Genomic DNA, 27447 nt, shown 5'->3' on the forward strand with positions numbered 1-27447 from the left:
ATTATTTGGGAATAGGGTTGTCTGAAAGTCTTTGTACATTTAATCCAATTCAGCTTGAAGACAAGTAATATAAAAACTTAATTACTCAGTGGTATACGTGAACAATTTGGGTACCACAGATAATATTTTTACAAAGTATAGAACTATTTATGTTATCTTATAGTACCAAGTTTCAGCACTATCAAATAAAATCTCTACAATTTACAATTTCAGAGAGAGAGAGAGAGAGAGAGAGAGAGAGAGAGAGAGAGAGAGAGAGAGAGAGAGAGAGAGAGAGAGAGAGAGAGAGAGAGAGAGAGAGAGAGAGAGAGAGAGAGAGAGAGAGAGAGAGAGAGAGAGAGAGACACACAGACAGACACACCAAACCCTCGGAGTGAAAACGCTCTTCCGAGATGCAATGGGTCGTGCGATGTGGATGGACATGGGATTCTCCCAATCCCACGGGATGCCCCACGACACCAAAGCCATGGTATGTAAATAGTGCTGTCATAATAGTAATAATCAGAGATAGTAGATGGGGAGGGAGGGAGGGACTTTCTTTTGATAAATCTTTGTTTACTTTGTGGAAGATAAATCGATAAGCAATTGTGTGAGGTCATCTTTTTTTTATTATAAAGGCGGCGTTTCTCTTAGTACAGGGGAAACGTTTAACCGAGATTGCGATGGGTTGTGTTGTGTGCATGGAAACATGCTTACGTCAATCCAGGGAATATCCGACGACACGAAACCCTCGGAGTGAAAACGCTCTTCCGAGATGCAAGGGGTTGTGTGATGTTGATCGACATGGGATTCTCCCAATCCCACGGGATGCCCCACGACACCAAAGCCGTGGTATGTAAATAATGCTGTCATAATAGTAATAATCAGAGATAGTAGGATGAGGGAGGGGGGGGGGGGGGGGGGAGAGAATGGACATGCACATAGACACACAACACCCAACAGATATATATATGTATTTCTTTTGATAAATCTTTGTCTACTTTGTGGAACATGAATTGATAAGCAATTGTGTGACGTCATCTTTTTTTTATTAGAAAGGCGGCGTTTCTCTTAGTGCAGGGGAAACGTTTAACTGAGATTGCGATGGGTCGTGTTACGTGCATGGAAACATGCTTACGTCAATCCAGGGAATATCCGATGACACCAAACCATCGGAGTGAAAACACTCTTCCGAGATGCAACGGGTCATGCGATGTGGATGGATATGGGATTCTTATGTTTTGTACATAAATTAACCCATGTACTGAAATAATAATTGGGAGTGTTTTCTTGGTTAATTGGTCTTTTCTTTCCGTGGCCTGTAGCTGTGGTTCCTGATTGGCAGGTATATATTTAGACGGTCTCCAGACACTGTGGCTAGACACACTAAAAAGACGTGCCTCTTTTATGAAGATCACGGGGTATTGTTTAATAGCCAAGCGAACACCACTCAAATCGTAATGGACCTTATCAGCCGTCCTGCTTTATTACTGTAAGTAATTCTGTAAAACCCTTTATTAAGTAGACTTTCCCATCAAAAATCACAAAACTGACCAATTACATAGTCCCAAATAAAATAAAATTATCACTTGGGTATCGTGAGTGGTAGTTTTTGTTCGAACGTACCATACCAATAGGCCTAATAATAAACATTTTTTTCTTTGGATTTTTTAAACTCCATTTCGTTCTGTTGATACAAATTGAAATATATTTAGTTAAATAGTTTATTATACTATCAAGTCATTTATGTTTTAAAAGTCAGGTTGATAAAAGCGTAAATTAGAGAGTTTGTTTACACTGTGCTCAGAGGAGTTGGATGGAGCTGATGTCACTTCGTCCCAAGCTATACCACTAGATGTCACAAAAACAAAACAAAATGGCTGCCCCCAGTTAGCAGGAATAATCATGTTTTTTTATTAACTCTAAAATTACACGTTTTTTATTTGTTAAAGTGTCAGTATGTATTGATGGTCCAGGTATGCATCTTTCCAACACATAAGGCTCTTATTTGAGTTTACCCTCCCTTTAAGGACCACATAGGTATTGAGAAAGGAAACCCGCTGTCGCCACTTCGTGGACTACTCTTTCAGATTAGCAGCTATATCTTTTATATGCACCATCCCAGGATAGTACATACCACGGCCGTGGTCACACCAGTTGTGGAGCACTGGCTGTAACGAAAAATAGCCCAATGGGTCCACTGACGGGGATCGATTCCAGACCGACCACGCATGAAGCGAACGCTTTACCACTGGGCTACGTTCCGCCCCTCTATATGCACATGAAAACCCAACATATTTAAATCAATTTCTTCATCAAAACTGGAGGAGCAGTTAGTTACCAGTTTCTATGACAATCGATTATCGATTTAAATAATCGATCACCACAACGGTAGGCTAGAGAACAACCGATCAATTTTCAGTTAAAATCGGTCAATGGAAAATCACTACTTGAATGAGAGAAAAAGCAATTTTGTTTTTCAAGAAAAATAAAAGTAAACCCAAAACTTGTTAAAAAAGGGCATTTTAATTACAACATGTATAAAATTCTGCTTGTGGTTTATACATTTTAAACACTGCTCTAATTGGATTTTTTTTTTACAAGCACCCACTATCAATCAGACTGGCTTCCAACTTCACAATCATATATTTAAGGTAAAGTACGAAAACTTGACAAGTGAATGTTTTAAATGCCAGAGAATGCAGGACTTTTATTCAACATGGATGTACTGACTGAAGACAGATTCGAAGTCAAGGTGTGATGGAAATTATGGGATTTATGTATTTCCTATTAAGCAGTGCTCCATTACTGGCCATCAAAGTTAGTTTATTTTGTTTGATGACACCACTAGAGCACATTGATTAATTAATCATCAGCTACTGGATGTCAAACATTCGGTAATTCTGACATAAAAGATGCCTTGCTGTTTATGGTAAAATGTAGCAGGTTTTCTCTGACTATACATGTACTCCTCCCCCCCCCCGACAGAAAAGCACATACCAGGGCCTCTGACTTGCTATGGTGCACTGGCTGGAACGAGAAAAAGCCTAAATCAGAGGTTAATGGATCCACCGAGGTGGTTCGATCCTGCAACACAAGCACTCAACTGACCGAGTTAAATCAAATACTGTGCTATGTCAGGTCTTCTTGTGTCTGTGGTGGAAACCGTTTTTGTCTTCTGTAATTCTCTACACTAAATGCTTTCCTACCAATTTATCACTGGGCTGGCAATGGCCCCAGACACCCACAGCTTTGTACAAATAAAAACATTCAACTATTTGTTTTTTTGGCCATTATTTTATTGCACAAAAACAGTATTTACTATATGCTGCCAAAATGCTAAATGAAAAAACAATCACTTAGAAACTTAATAAAACAATTATGCACATAATAAAACAGGTTCATGAAGCACACAATGATGTGTTCCATTTTGTATAAGAAATTAATTGTATATATTATACATTTCAAGAACAACCTGACATGCAACTCGTATCTCTTTATACAGTATTAATATTTATTCTTAGTATAATTCAAATATCTCCAACATACTTAGAACAGTATATAACAAAGTCCATCCTATACAAGGCTAGCTCTGGGAGAGCAGAACATTTTGTCAAATTATCTATTTAAACTTGACAAATTGCAGAAACCAGTAATTTTCTAACAAAATATCCATTATTACATGAAACTATTTCTCCAAATTAAAATAACCATTGCCTGTTATTTTTAAAATTCACAACTGACAAATTTGGCGAGTGCCAGAGGTAGCCCTGCTATAAAATATTTTATAAAAATGTAATGGGAATCTTTTCAAATGACCATGACAAATAATGCCCGATTCAAGTTTTTGACAACTTACTCCTAATGCTAATCCTGTACATTAAATTCAGCAGTTAAAATGGTAACCCATCAAGAAAAAAGAAAAAAATTATAATAAAAAGAATAATTGAATTAATTCTTGATATGACCATTCACAAGTGAAATGTAAAAGCACAGTCTCCAGTGTTTTCATTGAACGAGAGAGTGGTGGTTAACTCCACGCCTGGTCGAACGTGCTTTGGTTGAGGTAGCAGGTGTACACCCTGTCGAGTGTGACAGTCCCATCTGACAAACTCGTTTGCAACGAGGTCGGATGTGGGGCCGGTGGAAATCTTCACACTATCTTCACCCATGTCGTATTCCGTCCACAGAGCAACACCATTCAGAGTGCCATCACTGAAATATTTCGCATTTGTAATTAACTTCATAGTGTTAAAATCATCAAATTGGAGATTTCAAAAGTAAATTATGGGATAACTATGTTGTATTTAACCATTTGCGGACATTAATGCTGGTTTTACAGGCACAAATTGAGTTTTACCAGCGACACGGCGTGGAGAAGATAAAATTTATTTTTGCGATTATACAACCAGCATTAATGTCTACAAATGGATATCCCCATTCTAATTCAATAAAGGCATTTCCTTTTTAAAAATCATTTACATATCAATTTTTTCACAATGAACAGTGTTAACAAAAACCTGGTCACTACTATCTTGTTTCAAGTCATCCACTTTATGAAATAATTATTGCACAAGCAGATTAAAATATATGTTTTTATGTATATTACAACTTTGCTCCTAATAATGTTTTTTTAATTTTATTGTTTTATTAACAATACCAACCAGTATTTTCACATTTCACATTTTCCGAATACTCATCACGACAACTGGTGCTGGATAACAAAGATTCATAATTCGGCACAGTTGCCATTACTTACTTCCGCATTCCTGTCAGCGTCACATATATGACTTCACACAAACATTTATAAACAGCATTTACATTATAAAATTTAGAAGAGCCTGCATTTTGCTTCAGCAAAATATTCACCCTTGATATTATAAAAGTATGAATGCATTAACTGAACTGAGAAGTAGCGTATGAATGTGCAAATAGTGAAATATTTACCCCAACTACCACACTCGTGGAAGAAGGAAGGAATTGTTTTATTTAACAACGCACTCAACACATTTTAACCACACTCATGGAGTACACACCACCCATTGTCCCGGGAGTTGGAATAACCAAATTCATGATCTTGTTTCTCAATGGGTCAAGGAAGCTTCCTTTAGACTAGTGATAGAAGACCTAATATTAATGACTTTAACAAATTAGATAAACTACCTATTTTCTTCCTTTACATACACGAAGACAATCGGTTACATTTCTGAAAGTAGAGATGGAACATTTTTGAAAATTGGCTTAATTTTCCCCTTTTGAGATCTGTCCCACAGGCCTCCTGAGGGTCGAAATGATAATATTCACAAATGTTTCTCCATGTGCCAAGGAAGCTTTCCAAAACATTTAGTTGTAATTGGTTTTGGAGAAGAAAAAACAAAATGTGAACAGTTTAAAGTATTCGATGCATGACGGATGACAATGGATCAGAATAGATCACTGGAGCTTTTGGCTAGTTAAATTATATTTAACTACAATATATTTTGTTATCCTGGTTTCGACTAATAAAAAGTGAACTGGGTTAAATGTTTTCAAACAAAATTCACCAAATGTCTAAGACTAGTATTCTGTCTACCATAAAGCTTGGAATAAATCATGTTGAAAAGTTTGATTTTCTTTTCTTACCTGTTCACTGTCAATGTAACTGTTTTTTCTTCACTTGCTATCCTGGAGTTATTTGTAAAATCAAAACTGATTATCTCCCTTTCCTGAGTGAGTGGTTTCCCAGGATATTCCCACAACGGTTGTGGTTCAACAGAAACATCAGAGACTTGTCGAGAATTCTGAAAAAGGAAACAAATTATAATAATAAAAAAAAAACTAAGCATTCTGAGAGTACTGCTAAAGCAATACATGTCCCCTACTGGGCACAACATTTTTTTTTGGATCTCCTAAGTTCAAGGGCCATAACTCTGGGGAAAATGGGTAAATCGCCATGAAAGTCAAACTTAATCCGTAACAGTACACAATATATACGGTCAGAAATGGGTAAATCGCCATGAAAGTCAAACTTAATCCGTAACAGTACATAATAAATACTGTCAAAAATGGGTAAATCGCCATGAAAGTCAAACTTAATCAGTAACGGTACACAATATATACGGTCAAAAATGGATAAATCGCCATGAAAGTCAAACTTAATCCGTAACGGTACATAATAAATACGGTCAAAAATGGGTAAATCTACATGAAAGTCAAACTTAATCCGTAACAGTACATAATAAATACGGTCAAAAATGGGTAAATCTACATGAAAGTCAAACTTAATCTGTAACAGTACATAATAAATACGGTCAAAAATGGGTAAATCTACATGAAAGTCAACTTAATCCGTAACAGTACAAAATAAATACGTCAAAAATGGGTAAATCTACATGAAAGTCAAACTTAATCCGTAACAGTACATAATAAATACGGTCAAAAATGGGTAAATCTACATGAAAGTCAACTTAATCCGTAACAGTACAAAATAAATACGGTCAAAAATGGGTAAATCTACATGAAAGTCAAACTTAATCCGTAACAGTACATAATAAATACTGTCAAAAATGGGTAAATCTACATGAAAGTCAAGTTAATCCGTAACAGTACAAAATAAATACGGTCAAAAATGGGTAAATCTACATGAAAGTCAAAGTTAATCCGTAACAGTACATAATAAATACTGTCAAAAATGGGTAAATCTACATGAAAGTCAAGTTAATCCGTAACAGTACAAAATAAATACGGTCAAAAATGGGTAAATCTACATGAAAGTCAAAGTTAATCCGTAACAGTACATAATAAATATGGTCAAAAATGGGTAAATCTACATGAAAGTCAAAGTTAATCCGTAACAGTACATAATAAATACGGTCAAAAATGGGTAAATCTACATGAAAGTCAAAGTTAATCCGTAACAGTACATAATAAATACGGTCAAAAATGGGTAAATCTACATGAAAGTCAACTTAATCCGTAACAGTACAAAATAAATACGGTCAAAAATGGGTAAATCTACATGAAAGTCAAACTTAATCCGTAACTGTACATAATAAATACTGTCAAAAATGGGTAAATCTACATGAAAGTCAAGTTAATCCGTAACAGTACAAAATAAATACGGTCAAAAATGGGTAAATCTACATGAAAGTCAAAGTTAATCCGTAACAGTACATAATAAATACGGTCAAAAATGGGTAAATCTACATGAAAGTCAAACTTAATCTGTAACAGTACATAATAAATACGGTCAAAAATTGGTAAATCTACATGAAAGTCAAACTTAATCCGTAACAGTACATAATAAATACGGTCAAAAATGGGTAAATCTACATGAAAGTCAAAGTTATCTGTAACAGTACATAATAAATACGGTCAAAAATGGGTAAATCTACATGAAAGTCAAAGTTATCTGTAACAGAACATGATAAAGCTACATACAAATTTTTGTCTCAATATCACAAGGCAATGTGAAAAAAATATCCATAAAACTATATGTGGGACAGATGGAGATGAAATTTAGGAAGAACTATAATAACTGGCTTGCACTAACCAATTAACTTTTGATTAAACTTTAGGTTAGAATACATATGAATTTAGGAAGGACTATAACAATCGGTTTGCACTAACCGATTCACTTTTCATTATACTGTGGGTTAGAATACACATGAATTTAGGAGACTATAACAATCAGTTTGCACTAACCAATTCACTTTTCATTATACTGTAGGTTAGAATACACATGAATTTAGGAAGGACTATAACAATCAGTTTGCACTAACCAATTCACTTTTCATTATACTGTAGGTTAGAATACACATGAATTTAGGAGACTATAACGATCAGTTTGCACTAACCGATTCACTTTTCATTATACTGTAGGTTAGAATACACATGAATTTAGGAGACTATAACAATCAGTTTGCACTAACCGATTCACTTTTCATTATACTGTGGGTTAGAATACACATGAATTTAGGAAGGACTATAACAATCAGTTTGCACTAACCGATTCACTTTTCATTATACTGTGGGTTAGAATACACATGAATTTAGGAAGGGCTATAACAATCAGTTTGCACTAACCGATTCACTTTTCATTATACTGTGGGTTAGAATACACATGAATTTAGGAAAGACTATTAGAACTGCACATCTGTCATGTTCACCGGAATATTCTCAAAAATGTTCTGCTAATTTTGAAGTTTATATTTTAATCAGTAAGTATTATTTTTCGTGGGTTTTCCTAATTTTTATATTTTAGATTCAGTTAATGTTCATTAAAATTAGGCAAAAAATTTAAAAAGTCGTTTTTACTTACAGGCATTTGTGGCAAGATGGCCAGTATTTATGTCCATTAATTCCCAATAACTTTGTTTTTCTGACCAGAATTTATTTTTGAAAATAAACTATTCATATCCCAATACTTTTCGTTGTTGGCAAAATGGTCAAATTTATTATCAAACTAGCTGTTACAATCTATCGATTCCTGAAAATGACCACGATATTCCGCCATTGTTGTGAAGCGAAAATACTTGCCGAAAACCACTTTTTTAACTCATTCCCAGGTATTTTCCATTGAAAAACTAAATCTGCCATACCGTTAATTAATCTATTTCCTGTTGGTCTATTATTATTTCTGGCGAGTGCCATGTGCAAAACGGCGGGAAATATGAATTGGGGAATGCACTGTATACAGTGCACAGTATGTTGACTTGTGTGACTTTGGGCGAGATATCTCGCCTGCAGTATCCAGGTTAATATATCAAAATAAATTATTAAATATAAATTTAGGAAACTTTGAGGCATAAATTCCTTTTGTAAATTTGACCTTTCGTTCTTACTTGTATTAACTGATCAAAGATGTGGAGATCAAATCCCTCGCAGTTTCCGACAGGGGCACGGATCTTCCACAAGTCCGAGAACTGCATCCCAACAGCCTTGATGGTCATCGACACTGGCAGCACTGTCACCGAGGAGGACATCAGTGGGGCGAGGTGGCCCACAGCGTAGTGGTAGTACAGGTTGTGCCATGGAACAAGTGACGACGTGAAATAGGGCTCGCTCATTACTAGGTCGATCTAGAGAGATAAAAATAACAATTATTACCCATATGGTTACAAATATCTTAGTACATATCAAAGTGATAGTCCCACTAGAATGCCAAGTGGGATGTAACAATTATGATGTCACACGATGACGTCATCAATTAGCACACTACAACCGTACAGGAATGTCAACAAAATGAGATGAGTGGCATAAATTAAAATCGATTCTGGGTAATAAATAGAATACCATTTTGTATCATGTTTATGTCCCGAGTGAAATAATTTTCATTTGTCACGAGCTTTAAATGGAAGCTCGTTTAATATCCTATAATTATTACATACAGGATCAGGAAGGAAGAAATGTTTTATTTAATGACGCACTCAACACATTTTATTTACGGTTAAAGACCACACAGATATAGAGAGAAAACCCGATGTCACCACTTCATGGGCTACGCTTTTCGATTAGCAGCAAGGGATCTTTTAAATGTACCATCCCACAGATAGGATATAACATACCACAGCCTTTGTTCCACCAGTTGTGGAGCACTGGCTGGAACGAGAAATAGCCCAATGGGGCCACCGACAGGGATTGATCCTAAACCGTCCGCACATCAAGCGAACGCTTTACCACTGAGCTACGTTCCGCCCCCACATACAGGATCAAGTCTATATAAGTTAGTTTGTGTCATTAAATGAGATATTCGACTCACAAAATGTCCAAGGTAGACAAATGGATGGCTGTCAGAAAATATAGAGATGGATGGATGGATGGATGGAAAGACGGACAGACGAACGGATGGATGGCAAAAACCGGATGGATGATCTGTCAGAAAATGGAAGGATGAATAGATGGATGTTGTTGTCAGAAGATATAGAGAAAGATGGATGGATGAATGGATGGCTGTCAGAAAATATAGAGATGGATGGATGAATGGTTGTAAAGGAAACAAATGGATAGATTGACAAATGAATGGATGGCTAGCTATAAGGAAATCGATGGATGGATGGATTAACCTTGAGTCCATCGAGATCGTCCTCGGTGATATCTTCAACTGGTTTCCGTAACAACTTAACCCGCTTTTCCAGACCGTTGTGGTGAATAAACGCTGAGACAACTCGACTAGTAGATATGTTTCGCTCCACTGCAAACACCTAAAGGAAGGAAGGAAGGAAATCTTTTATTTAACGACACACTCAATACATTTTATTTTCGGTTATATGGCATCGGACATATTATTAAGGACAACACAGATATTGAGGGAGGGAACCCGCTGTCGCCACTTCATGGCCTACTCTTTTCAATTAGCAGCAAGGGATCTTTTATATGCACCATCCCATAGACAGGACAGCACATACCACGGCCTTTGATGTACCAGTCGTGGTGCACTGGTTGGACTGAGAAATAGCCCAATGAGCCCACTGACAGGGATCAATTCTAAACTGACCGTGCAGCAAGCAAGTGCTTTACCACTGGACTAGGCCCCACCCATTAGAAAGATACAGTCCATGATGAAATTAAGGCGCGCAAGTTATTAATGCAAAGAATAAAATAACAAATGGAAAAAAAGAGAGCCAAAACCCCCTAAAATAAACATAAAAGAATTATATGTTCATCTGTTAAAGTGAAAGCACTGTTTTATGTGAATAGAAAGTAACAAGCATCCTCAGAGTACTGCTAAAGCAATACATGTCCCCTATCAAGCCCAATACATTTTTATATCTCCTGAGTTTATGGGCCATAACTCTGTGCAAAATTGGTAAATCACCATGAAAGTCAACCATGATTTTTAATGATATTTGATAAAGCTATACACAATATCTTGAGGCATTGTGAAAAAAAGGGAATCGAAAACATGTTTTCGTATCTCCTAAGTTTAAAGGCCATAACACTTTGAAGAACATGATCTGTAACAGTACATGACAAAGCTATATACAATATTTCAGCTCAATATCAAGGGCCATAACTCTTGGGTAAATCGATCAGAAAACTACATGTGGGACAGACAGAAGAACAAGAACAAAACCCACAGTTCACTTCGGTTGGACCAGTCGGGGACTAATAATTAACATACATGGGGGAAAAAAACTTGAAAGAAATGTATTCTGGTCAAGGGAAAGAAAACAATCCATGAGTTATTATGCACTTTTGCTCACACTAAGTATATTTACTGTTATTGATTGTTGCTCACACTAAGTATATTTACTGTTATTGATTGTTGCTCACACTAAGTATATTTACTGTTTGTTGCTCACACTAAGTATATTTACTGTTATTTATTGTTGCTCACACTAAGTATATTTACTGTTACTGATTGTTGCTCACATTAAGTATATTTACTGTTACTGATTGTTGCTCACACTAAGTATATTTACTGTTATTGATTGTTGCTCACACTAAGTATATTTACTGTTTGTTGCTCACACTAAGTATATTTACTGTTATTGATTGTTGCTCACACTAAGTATATTTACTGTTACTGATTGTTGCTCACACTAAGTATATTTACTGTTATTGATTGTTGCTCACACTAAGTATATTTACTGTTATTGATTGTTGCTCACACTAAGTATATTTACTGTTTGTTGCTCACACTAAGTATATTTACTGTTATTGATTGTTGCTCACACTAAGTATATTTACTGTTACTGATTGTTGCTCACATTAAGTATATTTACTGTTACTGATTGTTGCTCACATTAAGTATATTTACTGTTACTGATTGTTGCTCACATTAAGTATATTTACTGTTACTGATTGTTGTTCACACTAAGTATATTTACTATTAGTTCCATACCCTAACAACTTGTTTTGATTTACAATGGAATTTAAAACAACAGTGAAAAGATGAATACAAGTTGTAGTCAACATTTATCACTTTTCATAACAATATGTCGAAAACGTAGCATGACTGAGCGAAAAATAAAAGTTTAATATGGTGTGTTTTTTCAATACTTGGCTTATCACACTTCAATCCCAGTTCACAGAAGGTGATCAATCCACAGACATATCACACTTCAATTAGAGTTTACTGAAGGTGATCAATCCAGTGAACCATCACACTTCCAATCTGAGTTCAATGAAGGTGATCAATCTACTGAACCATCACACTTCCAATCTGAGTTTACTGAAGGTGATCAATCTACTGAACCATCACACTTCAATTAAGAGTTCACTGAAGGTGATCAATCCAGTGAACCATCACACTTCCAATCTGAGTTCATTGAAGGTGATCAATCTACTGAACCATCACACTTCCAATCTGAGTTCACTGAAGGTGATCAATCTACTGAACCATCACACTTCCAATCTGAGTTCACTGAAGGTGATCAATCTACTGAACCATCACACTTCCAATCTGAGTTCACTGAAGGTGATCAATGCACTGACCCATCACACTTCCAATCTGAGTTCACTGAAGGTGATCAATCCAGTGACCCATCACACTTCAATTTGAGTTGACTGAAGGTGATCAATCCAGTGAACCATCACACTTTAATCTGAGTTCTCTGAAGGTGATCAATCCAGTGAACCATCACACTTCCAATCAGAGTTCACCGAAGGTGATCAATCCAGTGAACCATCACACTTCCAATCAGAGTTCACTGAAGGTGATCAATCCAGTGAACCATCACACTTCCAATCAGAGTTCACTGAAGGTGATCAATCCAGTGACCCATCACACTTCCAATCAGAGTTCACTGAAGGTGATCAATTCAGGGACCCATCACACTTCCAATCTGAGTTCACTGAAGGTGATCAATTCAGTGACCCATCACACTTCAATCTGAGTTCACTGAAGGTGATCAATTCAGTGACCCATCACACTTCCAATCTGAGTTCTCTGAAGGTGATCAATTCAGTGAACCATCACACTTCCAATCAGAGTTCACTGAAGGTTATCAATTCAGTGACCCATCACACTTCCAATCAGAGTTCTCTGAAGGTGATCAATTCAGTGACCCATCACACGTCAGACAACAACTATACCACTGAGCTACATCCCACTATACTTCAAAGCTATACATTTATGACAAAACGTCAACTTCCTCTTTACTTGATCAGTTTACACAGAGTATGACAAATATTTTGAAAAGTCACTAGCCACAGGGCTAGTGGGTTTGTGAAAATCACTAGCCCACCAAGATGAAGCACTAGCCCAAATTCCTGATCAATTATAACTGGATTTTTATATAATTTTTTGTAACATTACACATTTACGAGTATAACAGTAAAATAAAACCAACACTTAAATCATGTTGTAACTTTCAGTTTTTTGTCGTGTTGTATGTTTGGTTTTTTGTCAAGTGTGATCCATCGTCATTGTTCCGTTTTCGCTTTTGCCCTCCCCCCGGGAAAACATCATTTAGCAAACTCATGGTTGATATCTAAACCCACTATCAAAATAATTAAATTTAAATGAGGGTACGACAGTGTGACACACGGTAATAGATAGTTCAGTGTATTCGGTAGTGGGTTATATATTTAGGGCCCTACTATTTATGTCGCCAGGAACGGCGATGTCAATTGCTCAAAGACAGGGCATTATCCTGTGTCAGACCGATATCAAAAGAATATAACGGTGACATCTAATCCGTTGTTAATTGATGAACAAAAAAGGAATCATCTTGTATTGGCAGCTGTGACGCATTATCCAGGCCGCTACACGTAATAGGCCAAGCAGAGTCATTGCATGTGTGGTTACCATTAAAGTAAATTGTTTTCCCGATTGCCGATAACCACATGTCAGCGAAGTGTTAAATTAGAAAACAACAGGTAAATAAAACAAACACTGAAATTCAAAGCATGACTGGGGTTTACTTGATTGAGATTAACCTGTTGTCACGATTGGTGATTTCCAAGTTCTTAGCCTAAAACATATGTGCGAGATTAACTACCACGTGACGTGTCCAACCAATCAAAACACGCATGTCATTAGACTTATTTCCTGTGCCAGAAACTTGAAAGGGAAAAGTAAACAATGCATGCTGCAACTGTGACGATGTAGAGATAGCATGTTACTGCAGTTTGCAGACCTAGTTCAAGTGGATTATTATTATATACTGATTGCGTTGTTGATATTATTCGATGACAAACGTCACAATCAAAGTTATTAAACAAAATTTCAGCCAAGAGAAAAAGAAAGAAAAAAACCACACGATCGAACAATAAGGAGGGGGGTGGAAACCACTTGCCCGCAGGTCTAGTGGTTTTGCGTTTCTCACTAGCCCGAATTTAAAAACCACTAGCCACGGGCGTCAGGCTAGCGGATTTGTCGAACTCTGGTTTACAGTGTAAACTCTGACATCAACTGGTGAAAATTCATCAAATCTGATAAAAGTATTGATGCTAATATTTTATTTTATCTACCAATCATATTTTACATTACATTAAAATTGAACTACCATGCAGTTCAGTGTTTGAAGTATTTATGGACAGTGTGTGGTTTTGAGGAGAGTCCGGGAGCCCAAGGCTCGAACAAATCATATAGGACTCTCTAGCTTGGACAAATTACACTGACTCTTCGAAATGACACAGTCAACATATATATATATATCAAAATCATGGGAAACCACAGTCTTGAATAGCAATCCTTTTCATGGTTTCATGCAAAACCTTTAGTGCATCTTCTGTTTTATTGCAGACATACGACAGGGCTCACTTGGTTGGTGGCGTGCTCTAAAGATTTGCAAACAGGGAGTCCTTATGATAATAATAAGAATAACAAAGCAACTACAAACATTTAATCACAAACAAACCTGCTTAGCTCCAAGTTTTGCAGCTAAGAGAGGCAACAAACATCCATCACCAACAGACACACACACCGATGAATCAGTTATATGCTGAAAAACAAACATTGTAAAAATGACATGAGTCAAATAGAGGTACTACTCTGTTACTCCGGGTTTAAAAATTCACTCGGTACAGCCACTACACCAAACAATAATGAGATTGGATTACTACTAGTGGATAAATTAGCAATGTTCAATTAAATGGACATACAGATGAAGGATGTACAAACAAACATACATGTAGCGACATGACGAAGGGAAGATGATAGGCCGTTTAAAAGATTCCACTAAATAACGGGAAAATGCTGTACAGTTTAAGCATTGGCACATAAGGGATATTTTCATGATGTGTCAGCTACAGTTTATTTCAACCAATTTGAAAGATTATGCTTCCTTATTCAGCTACATTTGTGCCTAATTTTCATTTTTAAAATATCTGCCAAAATTCACAGTCCTTCTGGGTGATACCCCGGTACGTTTGATATTAAAACATTGTTAGGACAAGAAATACATTGTAGACCTTTTTGAGTATTTTACACCATGTTTCCATTCGACGATCATCTCCCATCATCCCTAACCGTGTTCGACTAATGGCTACATGTAAGCCACACGTACACACAGGGTGTTCTAACACAGGTGCACTCTGTCTGTAATAGAAGAAAAATCATCATCTAAAAATATACGTGTTAATAAATGTTTCTTTGTTTAATGACACCACTAGAGCACATTGATTTCTGAGTTCACTGAGTTGGATGTCAAACATTTGGTAATTCTAAAGTAAAAGCTCGTGACAATTGAAAATTATTTTACTTCGGACATAAACATGATACGAAATGGTAGCGAGTTTAATATCCTATTTATTACCCATAATCGATCGTAATTTATATCACTCATCTCGTTTTGTCGACGTTCCTGTTAGGTTGTAGTACGCCAATCGATGATGTCATCGTGTGACGCCAAAAGTGGGACGTATCACTTTGGTATGTACCAAAATATTTTTAACAATAGAGTATTAGTAGTCTAACACTTAAAATGACAGACCCTAGTTTCAACCCGTGAAAATTAACACTATGTTTAGTTAATCTACAAACCTGTAACACATTTGGATAAAGTTACAAGTGAGTGAAACATGAGTTTGTGACTTTGAAATGGTGAAATACCCTCTAAAAATAGACTAAAACTCGACTCCGTAACTATTTCTTCTCAGACGAAGGTGCGTTTTTAAAAATATGAGAAATGTCTTTTGTGGTATTAAAAACACCAGAATGACCAAAAATACTTCGAATGTACGGAAACTGATCATCTAAATCATAACATCTGAGTAAAGTATGGTTTTAGTTACCAAAAACATGGCTATAATAGTCCAAAATATGCCTAAGTGTTTAAAAACTAGGGTACGTCCCTTTAATAGTATCCCATTCTGAGAGACCCTACTGATAAAAAGACAGGGATCGACCATAAGAATTTGTTACCTATTTCAATTTTAAAAGATTTTTGCCATAGCAAAATGCTCACTGATGTCAACAAATACAAAAAACTAAAATAGTCCCTTCAACCAACAGCAAAAAAACTGCCATCGGTGAAGCCCCTGACGGACAGCAATTCATATTGCAACTACGGCAATTGCTGTCAGTGCCATCGTTAAATTCGAGCCATGTTGTTCCCATTATTTTAATATATACTCTTCAAAAAAAGAAACGCATAACTGGTATATGTTAGGATTGGATTGCAAATTTATAGCATCATATCTTTGCTCAATACTAGAGCAGTAAAATTGAAACTTGTTAAACATGATCAGATCATCACTTGGAATGAAATCGTCTATCAAATCAACAGGATTAGGCCACCGTATCAAGGCCACGGTCATGGACACTAATATCGAGTATGAGCCCCATGAGCAGCAATGACGGCTTGGCACCTCCTATGCATGGAATCAAATAATGCTTGAATCACAGGCTGGGAAATTGTAGTCCATGTTTGTTGCAAAGCCTGGAGCAGCTGGGGTAGCATTTATGGCGCAGGGTTACGTTGCCGTAAACGTTGATCTAGTTCATCCCACAGGTGCTCGATGGGGTTAAGATCAAGTGATCTTGAAGGCCATGGCATCACTCCGACATTGTGTTGATTCAGGAAGTCTGTTGTTATACGTGCGCTATGTGCTCGTGCATTGTTGTGCTGGAAGATGACATTTTCTGCGTTGATGAAAGGTATGGCGTGACGCTGGAGAATTTCGTTGCAGTAACGTTGGGCTGTTAGCTGACCTGGGACATGTACAAGGTCTGTTCTGCCAGTGTAAGTGATGGCCGCCCATACCATAACACTCCCCACTCCATATCTGTCCACCTGCCACACACAATTATTGGCATAACGCTCGTTACGTCGTCGGTAAACACTAGCTCTGCCGTCGGCGCGTTGAAGCAAAAAACGAAACTCGTCGCTGAAAGCCACTCTTCGTCACTGCTGTCGACGCCATATCAGACAATGTCTGCACCATGTAAGCCGTAGACGCCTATGTTGCGCGGTTAAAATTATCCGTCTAGCTGGTCTTCTAGCTCGGATATTGGCTTCACGTAAACGGATTCTTATGGTCTGGTCCGAAATTCTTCGCATCCCAGGTATGGCAGAAGTTGATGATGAAGTAGTTAGGAATCTGTCACGTAAATGACGTAGACGTATGTATTTGTCTTGCGCCGGTGTGGTAACTCTGGGACGACCGGATCTGGGGCAGTCACGTGACACTCCAGTTTGCTGATAATGGTGCCAAAGCCTAGATATTGTACTCTGAGATGTGTTGAAAATGTACCTGTTGATTGCGATTCCCCGGCTTCCATCCGGCCAATTGCGTTGTTATGTTGTGGTTCTGTCAGCCTGGGCATAATTTCAACGTTACGTAGCGACACTATCAATAATGCGTGTGTGAATGTAACTCAATTTTCTGTCACGGGGTAGTGCACATGCTGTACGTGCATGATTTGAACGTGATAAATGTGAGCTCTGCAACCATTATTATGGATATTGTGAAAAACATATTTGCACGTGCTGACGTCAAATCATGCGTTTTGTCAGCTTCAGAATTGCCTGATATCATATCCACTAGCTATAGAATAAGATAATACTAAAACATTCACTATTGTGTTATTTCAAAATTAATGTTATAAAAAAATATGCTCTATGCGTTTCTTTTTTTAAAGAGTATATAAAAAAACCTGTCCAATTTCTCCCACGATTTCAATCTGTCTCGATTCTTTCTGTCACTTTTCTCCAACTCTCTTCTGAGATGTTGGCACCATCAGCTACCTGTCTCAACTTCCTCCACGGGTGTACTTCCATGCACCCACCTGGCATCTTCGTCCTCTGCCGCTAATAAAGCTGGTCTGACCCACGGCACTAAGTAACGACCGCCGGTAGTAGGGGCGCATAGTAGGTAGTTACAAGTGCCTCTTAACAATGCCAGAAATAACTACTAAACACTCTCTGAAATGGTCAGACTAAGCCCACAGCTAAAAGCTGATGGGGAATGACAGTTGTGTGAAACAGATAGCCACAAGAGACAAGGACTGGGATGTGGAGATAGACAGCGAAAGAAGTTGAAAGATAGGAGGAGTTTTCAGATCGGGAAGAAATGAGATGGAATTCAAAGAAGTAAAAGGAAAGGGGGGAGTGGAATAAAAAAATAAAAATTAATAATAAAAAGCCCCAACGTTTGAGCCCTAAAAAAAAGCGCTGCTAATACACATCCTTTAGGGCTTTCCACCATTGACCACATGGCGCATATTATTAATGAATGTAATCCCAGATGTGGTTCAATCAACACTCCAGCAGGTGTGAAGAAATAAAGACAAACACTTGTGCTATTTGTTAAAGATGTCTCAACTGTTTTGTTCCTGTACGCTATTAGCGTAATACTGAAAAAAGCTACTGTCTTGTGGTTGACATTTATCAGAACTTTACAAAACGGTGTCCTTTTTTAAAAATCAATACGGAACTTAACCTCTATAAATCGGATACCTCTAGATATATATATAACATTCAAAATAAATTCTCTAAAATTGGAAGACAAATTAAATGTTTTACTTCAATTTCAATTCCTTATGTGATGGAAAATGAGTCAACGACAGATGAAATAAATGTACCTGCTACCGAAGACATCAAACCACAGACTGTATTCATCATGGCAGCTAACAAGGTGGAAGGTTTCATTCTGTCTCACGGGGAGCGACACGGAGGGGTAGTAGATTGCCTGCATCCAGTGATCCCTCCACTGAAAAACACACTCACTTTGTTCAACAGAATCAACCAGCTTTGATCATCAGTATTTAATAAGCAGCCATTACTATTTAACAATACTTCCACAGTGCTTTTATAAAAAAAAAAACAAGTTTGTATTGTTTAACGACACAACTGGAGCACATTGATTAATTAGTCGTCGGCTATTGGAGGTCAAACATTTGGTAATTCTGTATCAAGAGGAAACCCACTACATTTTTTTCCTAATGCAGCAAGGGATCTTTTATATGCTGTCTTTATCATTTATGGTTGTCATTTCAATATAATTTGAATGTAGACATATACTTATTTAACAATACTTACATAGAGCCTCTATGGTTGTCAATTTAGTAGCAAATTTAAGTTGGATAACAGAAATATTCACATGTTTATTTGAGTTCATATAAGATTTAAAGACAGACAAAATATGACCAGTGTGCATATTGCTAATCACATGCACTAACCGTAAAATCTATACTCACACCTGTTAGAAAAGTTACATATAACTATGGATTGGTATCGAAATGTATCTACATAGTGGATATTTCATGGTTTTTGGCTTGTGATGAGATATTTGACCAAACACATAAAATTTTCTATCTATTATATAACTTGTGGCAATTTACCTTTATTTTTAAAATGCCAGCAGCAAAACAATTCCAGCTTTCTTACAGTGAAGATAACACTTTCTACAGTGACGATAACACATTTTAGAGTAAAATAGTGAAATTTTCACTCTAAAATATGTTATCGTCACTGAGTGACTGACGACACTTTTATTTCACTGATATTTTAAGACATTTCACTAAATGTTATATAATAAATAATCCTATGTTTAACAAATTTCTATTTCTATCATTGTCATATTATTTAGTTTGTTCCTGTATTAATGGACCACAATATGTGGCACAACTCATTTATACTGCTCATGTATTTACGAATAAACCGATTTGATTTGATTTGATTTTAATCATTTTTGAATGGTTTGTTTTGTAAATTCAGCCCTAAATATATATTTGAACAAAAACAATGACCAGTGTGCATTCAGAGAATTAATTATTAGCATGCACCCCTCTCGCCATAAGAGACACATTTTAAAACTGGGAACATGCAGGGCTCACACAGGATTTCATTTGACTTAGCCAATTTTCAGATTTTAAAGTATTTCTTTAAAGTTTGTTTGTTTTGTTTAACGACACCACTAGAGCACATTAATTAATAAATCATCGGCTATTGGATATCAAACATTTGGTAAGTCTGACATGTAGTCATCAGAGGAAACCCGCTAATTGTTTACTAATGCAGCAAAGGATCTTTTATATGTACTTTCCCCACAGACAGGAAAGCACACACCACATCCTTTTGACTGGTTGTTGTGCACTGGTTGGAACGCAACTAGCTGAATGGATCTACCAAAGTGGTTCGATCCTGAGACATAAGCACGTCAAGCGAGCACTCAACCAACTGAGCTATATCCCACCCAAGTATTTTTTTAAAACATTAAAAAATATACTGATTTAAACAAAATTATATTGGCCAAATAATAAAATGTTGTAGCCACCATGTATAAGAATTTAATAGTTGGCTAATTTTGCTATTGGCAGGATGAGCCCTGAAAATGTTGTAGCCACCATGTATAAGAATTTAATAGTTGGCTAATTTTGCTATTGGCAGGATGAGCCCTGAAAATGTTGTAGCCACCATGTATAAGAATTTAATAGTTGGCTAATTTTGCTATTGGCAGGATGAGCCCTGAAAATGTTGTAGCCACCATGTATAAGAATTTAATAGTTGGCTAATTTTGCTATTGGCAGGATGAGCCCTGAAAATGTTGTAGCCACCATGTATAAGAATTTAATAGTTGGCTAATTTTGCTATTGGCAGGATGAGCCCTGAAAATGTTGTAGCCACCATGTATAAGAATTTAATAGTTGGCTAATTTTGCTATTGGCAGGATGAGCCCTGAAAATGTTGTAGCCACCATGTATAAGAATTTAATAGTTGGCTAATTTTGCTATTGGCAGGATGAGCCCTGAAAATGTTGTAGCCACCATGTATAAGAATTTAATAGTTGGCTAATTTTGCTATTGGCAGGATGAGCCCTGAAAATGTTGTAGCCACCATGTATAAGAATTTAATAGTTGGCTAATTTTGCTATTGGCAGGATGAGCCCTGAAAATGTTGTAGCCACCATGTATAAGAATTTAATAGTTGGCTAATTTTGCTATTGGCAGGATGAGCCCTGAAAATGTTGTAGCCACCATGTATAAGAATTTAATAGTTGGCTAATTTTGCTATTGGCAGGATGAGCCCTGAAAATGTTGTAGCCACCATGTATAAGAATTTAATAGTTGGCTAATTTTGCTATTGGCAGGATGAGCCCTGAAAATGTTGTAGCCACCATGTATAAGAATTTAATAGTTGGCTAATTTTGCTATTGGCAGGATGAGCCCTGAAAATGTTGTAGCCACCATGTATAAGAATTTAATAGTTGGCTAATTTTGCTATTGGCAGGATGAGCCCTGAAAATGTTGTAGCCACCATGTATAAGAATTTAATAGTTGGCTAATTTTGCTATTGGCAGGATGAGCCCTGAAAATGTTGTAGCCACCATGTATAAGAATTTAATAGTTGGCTAATTTTGCTATTGGCAGGATGAGCCCTGAAAATGTTGTAGCCACCATGTATAAGAATTTAATAGTTGGCTAATTTTGCTATTGGCAGGATGAGCCCTGAAAATGTTGTAGCCACCATGTATAAGAATTTAATAGTTGGCTAATTTTGCTATTGGCAGGATGAGCCCTGAAAATGTTGTAGCCACCATGTATAAGAATTTAATAGTTGGCTAATTTTGCTATTGGCAGGATGAGCCCTGAAAATGTTGTAGCCACCATGTATAAGAATTTAATAGTTGGCTAATTTTGCTATTGGCAGGATGAGCCCTGAAAATGTTGTAGCCACCATGTATAAGAATTTAATAGTTGGCTAATTTTGCTATTGGCAGGATGAGCCCTGAAAATGTTGTAGCCACCATGTATAAGAATTTAATAGTTGGCTAATTTTGCTATTGGCAGGATGAGCCCTGAAAATGTTGTAGCCACCATGTATAAGAATTTAATAGTTGGCTAATTTTGCTATTGGCAGGATGAGCCCTGAAAATGTTGTAGCCACCATGTATAAGAATTTAATAGTTGGCTAATTTTGCTATTGGCAGGATGAGCCCTGAAAATGTTGTAGCCACCATGTATAAGAATTTAATAGTTGGCTAATTTTGCTATTGGCAGGATGAGCCCTGAAAATGTTGTAGCCACCATGTATAAGAATTTAATAGTTGGCTAATTTTGCTATTGGCAGGATGAGCCCTGAAAATGTTGTAGCCACCATGTATAAGAATTTAATAGTTGGCTAATTTTGCTATTGGCAGGATGAGCCCTGAAAATGTTGTAGCCACCATGTATAAGAATTTAATAGTTGGCTAATTTTGCTATTGGCAGGATGAGCCCTGAAAATGTTGTAGCCACCATGTATAAGAATTTAATAGTTGGCTAATTTTGCTATTGGCAGGATGAGCCCTGAAAATGTTGTAGCCACCATGTATAAGAATTTAATAGTTGGCTAATTTTGCTATTGGCAGGATGAGCCCTGAAAATGTTGTAGCCACCATGTATAAGAATTTAATAGTTGGCTAATTTTGCTATTGGCAGGATGAGCCCTGAAAATGTTGTAGCCACCATGTATAAGAATTTAATAGTTGGCTAATTTTGCTATTGGCAGGATGAGCCCTGAAAATGTTGTAGCCACCATGTATAAGAATTTAATAGTTGGCTAATTTTGCTATTGGCAGGATGAGCCCTGAAAATGTTGTAGCCACCATGTATAAGAATTTAATAGTTGGCTAATTTTGCTATTGGCAGGATGAGCCCTGAAAATGTTGTAGCCACCATGTATAAGAATTTAATAGTTGGCTAATTTTGCTATTGGCAGGATGAGCCCTGAAAATGTTGTAGCCACCATGTATAAGAATTTAATAGTTGGCTAATTTTGCTATTGGCAGGATGAGCCCTGAAAATGTTGTAGCCACCATGTATAAGAATTTAATAGTTGGCTAATTTTGCTATTGGCAGGATGAGCCCTGAAAATGTTGTAGCCACCATGTATAAGAATTTAATAGTTGGCTAATTTTGCTATTGGCAGGATGAGCCCTGAAAATGTTGTAGCCACCATGTATAAGAATTTAATAGTTGGCTAATTTTGCTATTGGCAGGATGAGCCCTGAAAATGTTGTAGCCACCATGTATAAGAATTTAATAGTTGGCTAATTTTGCTATTGGCAGGATGAGCCCTGAAAATGTTGTAGCCACCATGTATAAGAATTTAATAGTTGGCTAATTTTGCTATTGGCAGGATGAGCCCTGAAAATGGAGCCATTTAATTAATAAATAAGGAAGGAAATGTTTTATTTAACAACGCACTCAACACATTTTATTTAAGGTTATATGGCATCAGGCATATGGCTAAGAACCACACAGATATTGAGAGAGAAAACCCACTGTCGCCATTTCATGGGCTACTCTTTTCGATTAGCATCAATGGATCTTTTATATGCACCATCCCACAGATAGGGTAGTACATACCACACCCTTTGATATACCAGTCGTGGTGCACTGGCTGGAACGAGAAATAGCCCAATGGGTCCACCAACAGGGATCAATCCCAGACCGACCAAGCATCGCATAAATGCAGACGTGGCTATGTCTACATGTACAAATCAAATGTATCAAGTCAAAGATTTAAAATATAGTAATTACTGGTAGCTTCTTTTTATCTGGATGTACCCATTGAGGTGCACAGCTTAGAGTGATCTCCCCTTTAGGATCCATGACGAGGTCCCACCACATGAATATGGCGTCCACCTGTCCGTCTGCCAGCGATGTAAGACGGGTTTCTGACTGTTCATGACTCTTCAGTGCATTTTTCTTACTGAAGTCAAACCTTCAAAACAGATTAAATAATATTTCAAATTCTCGCAATGTTTTATTTCTTGTCTTTGAGACCTGTAAATATTAAGGATTGTCTGTTATTTCTTTTATGTTCATCGGGGTATGAACAAAAAAAATCATCCGCAACCTGTGTGAATCTCACATAAGTTTGCGGATGATTTTTTTGGTTCATACTCAGATGAACGTAAAAGAAATAACAGACAATACTTAAAATTAAATTTGAATCATACATGCTAATAATAACACTAAAACGTCATACTTTATTTTGAATTAATTTTATCCACAAACAAAAATGCTCAATAAGACAACTTGCCCATATAAAATGAGGTCATCAGATATGACATTCCCTGACAACGTAATTTTTACGTTCATCGAAAAATGAAGAAACTCCCGTTGCTACGTCTGGACCAATGGGATGACATTATATTGTAATGAATGTAACAGAAATTTAATTATATGCAGATGTTTTCAGTGAAATTTTGCCGACATCATGGACTGTAAATCTGAACAACGAAACATTAATATTTTCAGTGCTTCTCTGCACAAAACAGATGTTAAAAGATGTTTTGACTGCATCTCTGAACCATTTATTAATGTGCTTCATGTTTCTTTGCCTAGGTCAGTGCAACACTCAGGTATTTCAGTATGTATGATGGACCAGATTCATATCAAACTGGCATAACGGTCTTCATAAAACACAAAGGCTGATTATACATATATATATATTTCTATTAATGGTAAACATTTTAAAACGGGTAGATGATATTCCAGTTACACCTAAAAAAATCAGCGACAAATTTCATAAAATGTAACTTTACATTTGCGACTAGCAGCTATACTGAGCATACATTTACAAGTGTTTGGCATTTATTTCACGTAGAAAATTACATCAATATAGAAAAATGGAGTATTTTAAGGACAATACAAAATGAAATATGTGTTCTTCTAACTATATTTGTGGTACTATGAAAGTAATAAGAATTGTGGTTTAGTCCTAAATTTAAGTTTACGTGCAAAACTAGACGTACAATGTTTTGTGAAGTTGGGCCTTGTTTCACAAACAGGACAGCTCATGCCATGTCTTTGATATACCAGTTGCAAGATACTGGTTAATGCAATGTTTTATTTCTTGTGAAATAATTCTGCTGTCCTTGAGACATGTAAATCACGTTAAAATGAAGATGTTTTAGTGAAATTTTGCTGGTATCATGGACTGTAAATCTGAACAACAAAATTAATCAATATATTCAAATTGCATCTCTGCAGAAGACAGATTTTAAAAGATATTCTGACAGGGCACCTCTGAATCATTTGTCAATGCACTTCGTGTATAGCACTTTCACTTGCCATAAACAACCAGTGGTGGATGAAAGCAAACTGGGTCACAATCGTTAACGGAGCTTACCAAAACACTTCATGGGGTTCGGATAATACTGTGAAGAGGTTAGACGGTATCTGACTGAGCTGTAGGTCATGTAGAGACGGGGCACCGCCACATCTGGTAAATTCAGGAGGAGGGGAGATAACTCCTGTATTGGCAACACTAACAGGTGGAATCTGGTTCCACTTGCTGATGAAGGAGGAATGTACAGGCTGGGCATACACTGTGGACGATCCAGGTACGACAATGCAATCATCCTGTAAGTAAAACAACCTTAGTAATACATGTATTTGATATCGGTTTCAAAATCAGATTTACATAAACCAAAGTATTTAACATAGTTAAATAACCAGAGGATATTACTTAGTAACTATTACTTAATGTAAATTGGACACATTTTGAGTGTTGATAATTGAAAAAAAAAAACCCTCCCAAATGAAAGAAACAACACCTCGGCCCATTATTAAAACTACAGCATTTAACCAGTGCACCGTTTGCAGTGATCAGACAAGTGTTGGCCATACTCATTTCAGTAATGCCAGAAAACACCTAATTATGCGACATGTATTAATGTACAGTGGAAACACTGACTGACATACGGCGACAAGGTGCCAAGAGAGAGCTATGACATTTTAACATAACAACACATTATCAACTGCTTAATAATATCACTTTTCTAATGAAACGTACAGTTTATTTTGTTTAAATTGTATTCCTGGAAGTAGTGGTTATTTATATTGAAATATTATGATTAGAACCTAGAGTATAATTCAGAATGAACACGGAACATGATGAAACGTCACCAAATCAAACCCTGCAATTAAGAAAACATCCACGGGAAAAAACAAGCAGTGAAAAAAAAAGATTCTAATATAATCCACAGAAAGAAAAAAGGGCCATGGAGAATGAAAAACTCCATGGCATTGCCAATTGACGTGGGCAATTGCAGGGGTTGTGATATGTACCGATAAATATTAATTTCACCTAATACTTTTTTTTATATCAAACTTCTCCACTTTCTTCTTGGAAGGGAGAAGTCACTTCTACTTTTTTTAATTCTAGACTAGGGTCAGGGCTAGTGCTTTTAAAACTTTTGGAGTCTAGACTCGAGACTCTTATAATAGAGTCCGAGACAGTAATGTCATGACAATGCCATACAAATTGTATGCATGTGACGTCATTTGAGACAGAGTCTGGACTCTAAACGTTTTATAAGCACAGCCCTGATTTCAGTCTTTGCTGTGGCAGCTGTCTGAGTGAAGGCGACTGATCCTACGACTGCCGGCACCTAATAGTAATAAGAGTGAACAACTACTGGGTTACATCCTGGCCCTGGGATACATCCTGGCCCCGGGGTTACATCCTGGCCCCGGGTTACATCCTGGCCCCGGGATACATCCTGCCCCTGGGATACATCCTTGCCCTGGGTTACATCCTTGCCCTGGGTTACATCCTGCCCCGGGGTTACATCCTGCCCCCGGGTTACATCCTGGCCCCGGGTTACATCCTGGCCCTGGGTTACATCCTGGCCCTGGGTTACATCCTGGCCCCGGGATACATCCTGCCCCTGGGATACATCCTGGCCCTGGGTTACATCCTGGCCCTGGGTTACATCCTTGCCCTGGGTTACATCCTGCCCCGGGGTTACATCCTGCCCCCGGGTTACATCCTGCCCCTGGGATACATCCTGGCCCTGGGTTACATCCTGGCCCCTGGTTACATCCTGCCCTGGGGTTACATCCTGCCCCGGGGTTACATCCTGCCCCTGGGTTACATCCTGGCCCTGGGTTACATCCTGCCCCGGGTTACATCCTGGCCCTGGGATACATCCTGCTCCTGAGGACGTTTGTCTAAGAAGTAATGGTTAATGAGACAAGCTCAAGTTATTTTTGACCTATTTCCCTGTTTAACTAAACTTGGTGTCCATTTTTACGGGCTGAAGCTAGGGTCTGCACCTTTATATGTCTGTGAGATTTTAAAAGTATGTGGTACAGCGTTACAT

General features: G+C 37.2%; 1 protein-coding gene across 2 annotated transcripts in view; it reads right to left on the reverse strand.

Annotated features, from left to right (window-relative positions):
• Window positions 1-3256: 3256 nt before the first annotated feature.
• Window positions 3257-27447, reverse strand: part of LOC121388439 (protein arginine N-methyltransferase 7-like) — a 43469-nt gene continuing 19278 nt past the window's right edge. For both annotated transcript variants that reach the window (XM_041519757.1, XM_041519758.1), the window contains exons 6-14: window positions 25470-25702; window positions 23873-24056; window positions 18932-19059; window positions 15319-15445; window positions 14766-14849; window positions 10023-10160; window positions 8802-9038; window positions 5602-5759; window positions 3257-4194 (exon numbers count right to left, since the gene is read on the reverse strand). In XM_041519757.1, coding sequence (XP_041375691.1) covers window positions 3951-4194; window positions 5602-5759; window positions 8802-9038; window positions 10023-10160; window positions 14766-14849; window positions 15319-15445; window positions 18932-19059; window positions 23873-24056; window positions 25470-25702 — 1533 coding nt within the window. In that variant the 3' untranslated portion in view covers window positions 3257-3950. The remainder of the gene's footprint in view (window positions 4195-5601; window positions 5760-8801; window positions 9039-10022; window positions 10161-14765; window positions 14850-15318; window positions 15446-18931; window positions 19060-23872; window positions 24057-25469; window positions 25703-27447) is intronic.

Source organism: Gigantopelta aegis, chromosome 14 (genome assembly GCF_016097555.1).
Source record: "Gigantopelta aegis isolate Gae_Host chromosome 14, Gae_host_genome, whole genome shotgun sequence".
In the NCBI taxonomy this organism is placed as follows: domain Eukaryota; kingdom Metazoa; phylum Mollusca; class Gastropoda; order Neomphalida; family Peltospiridae; genus Gigantopelta; species Gigantopelta aegis.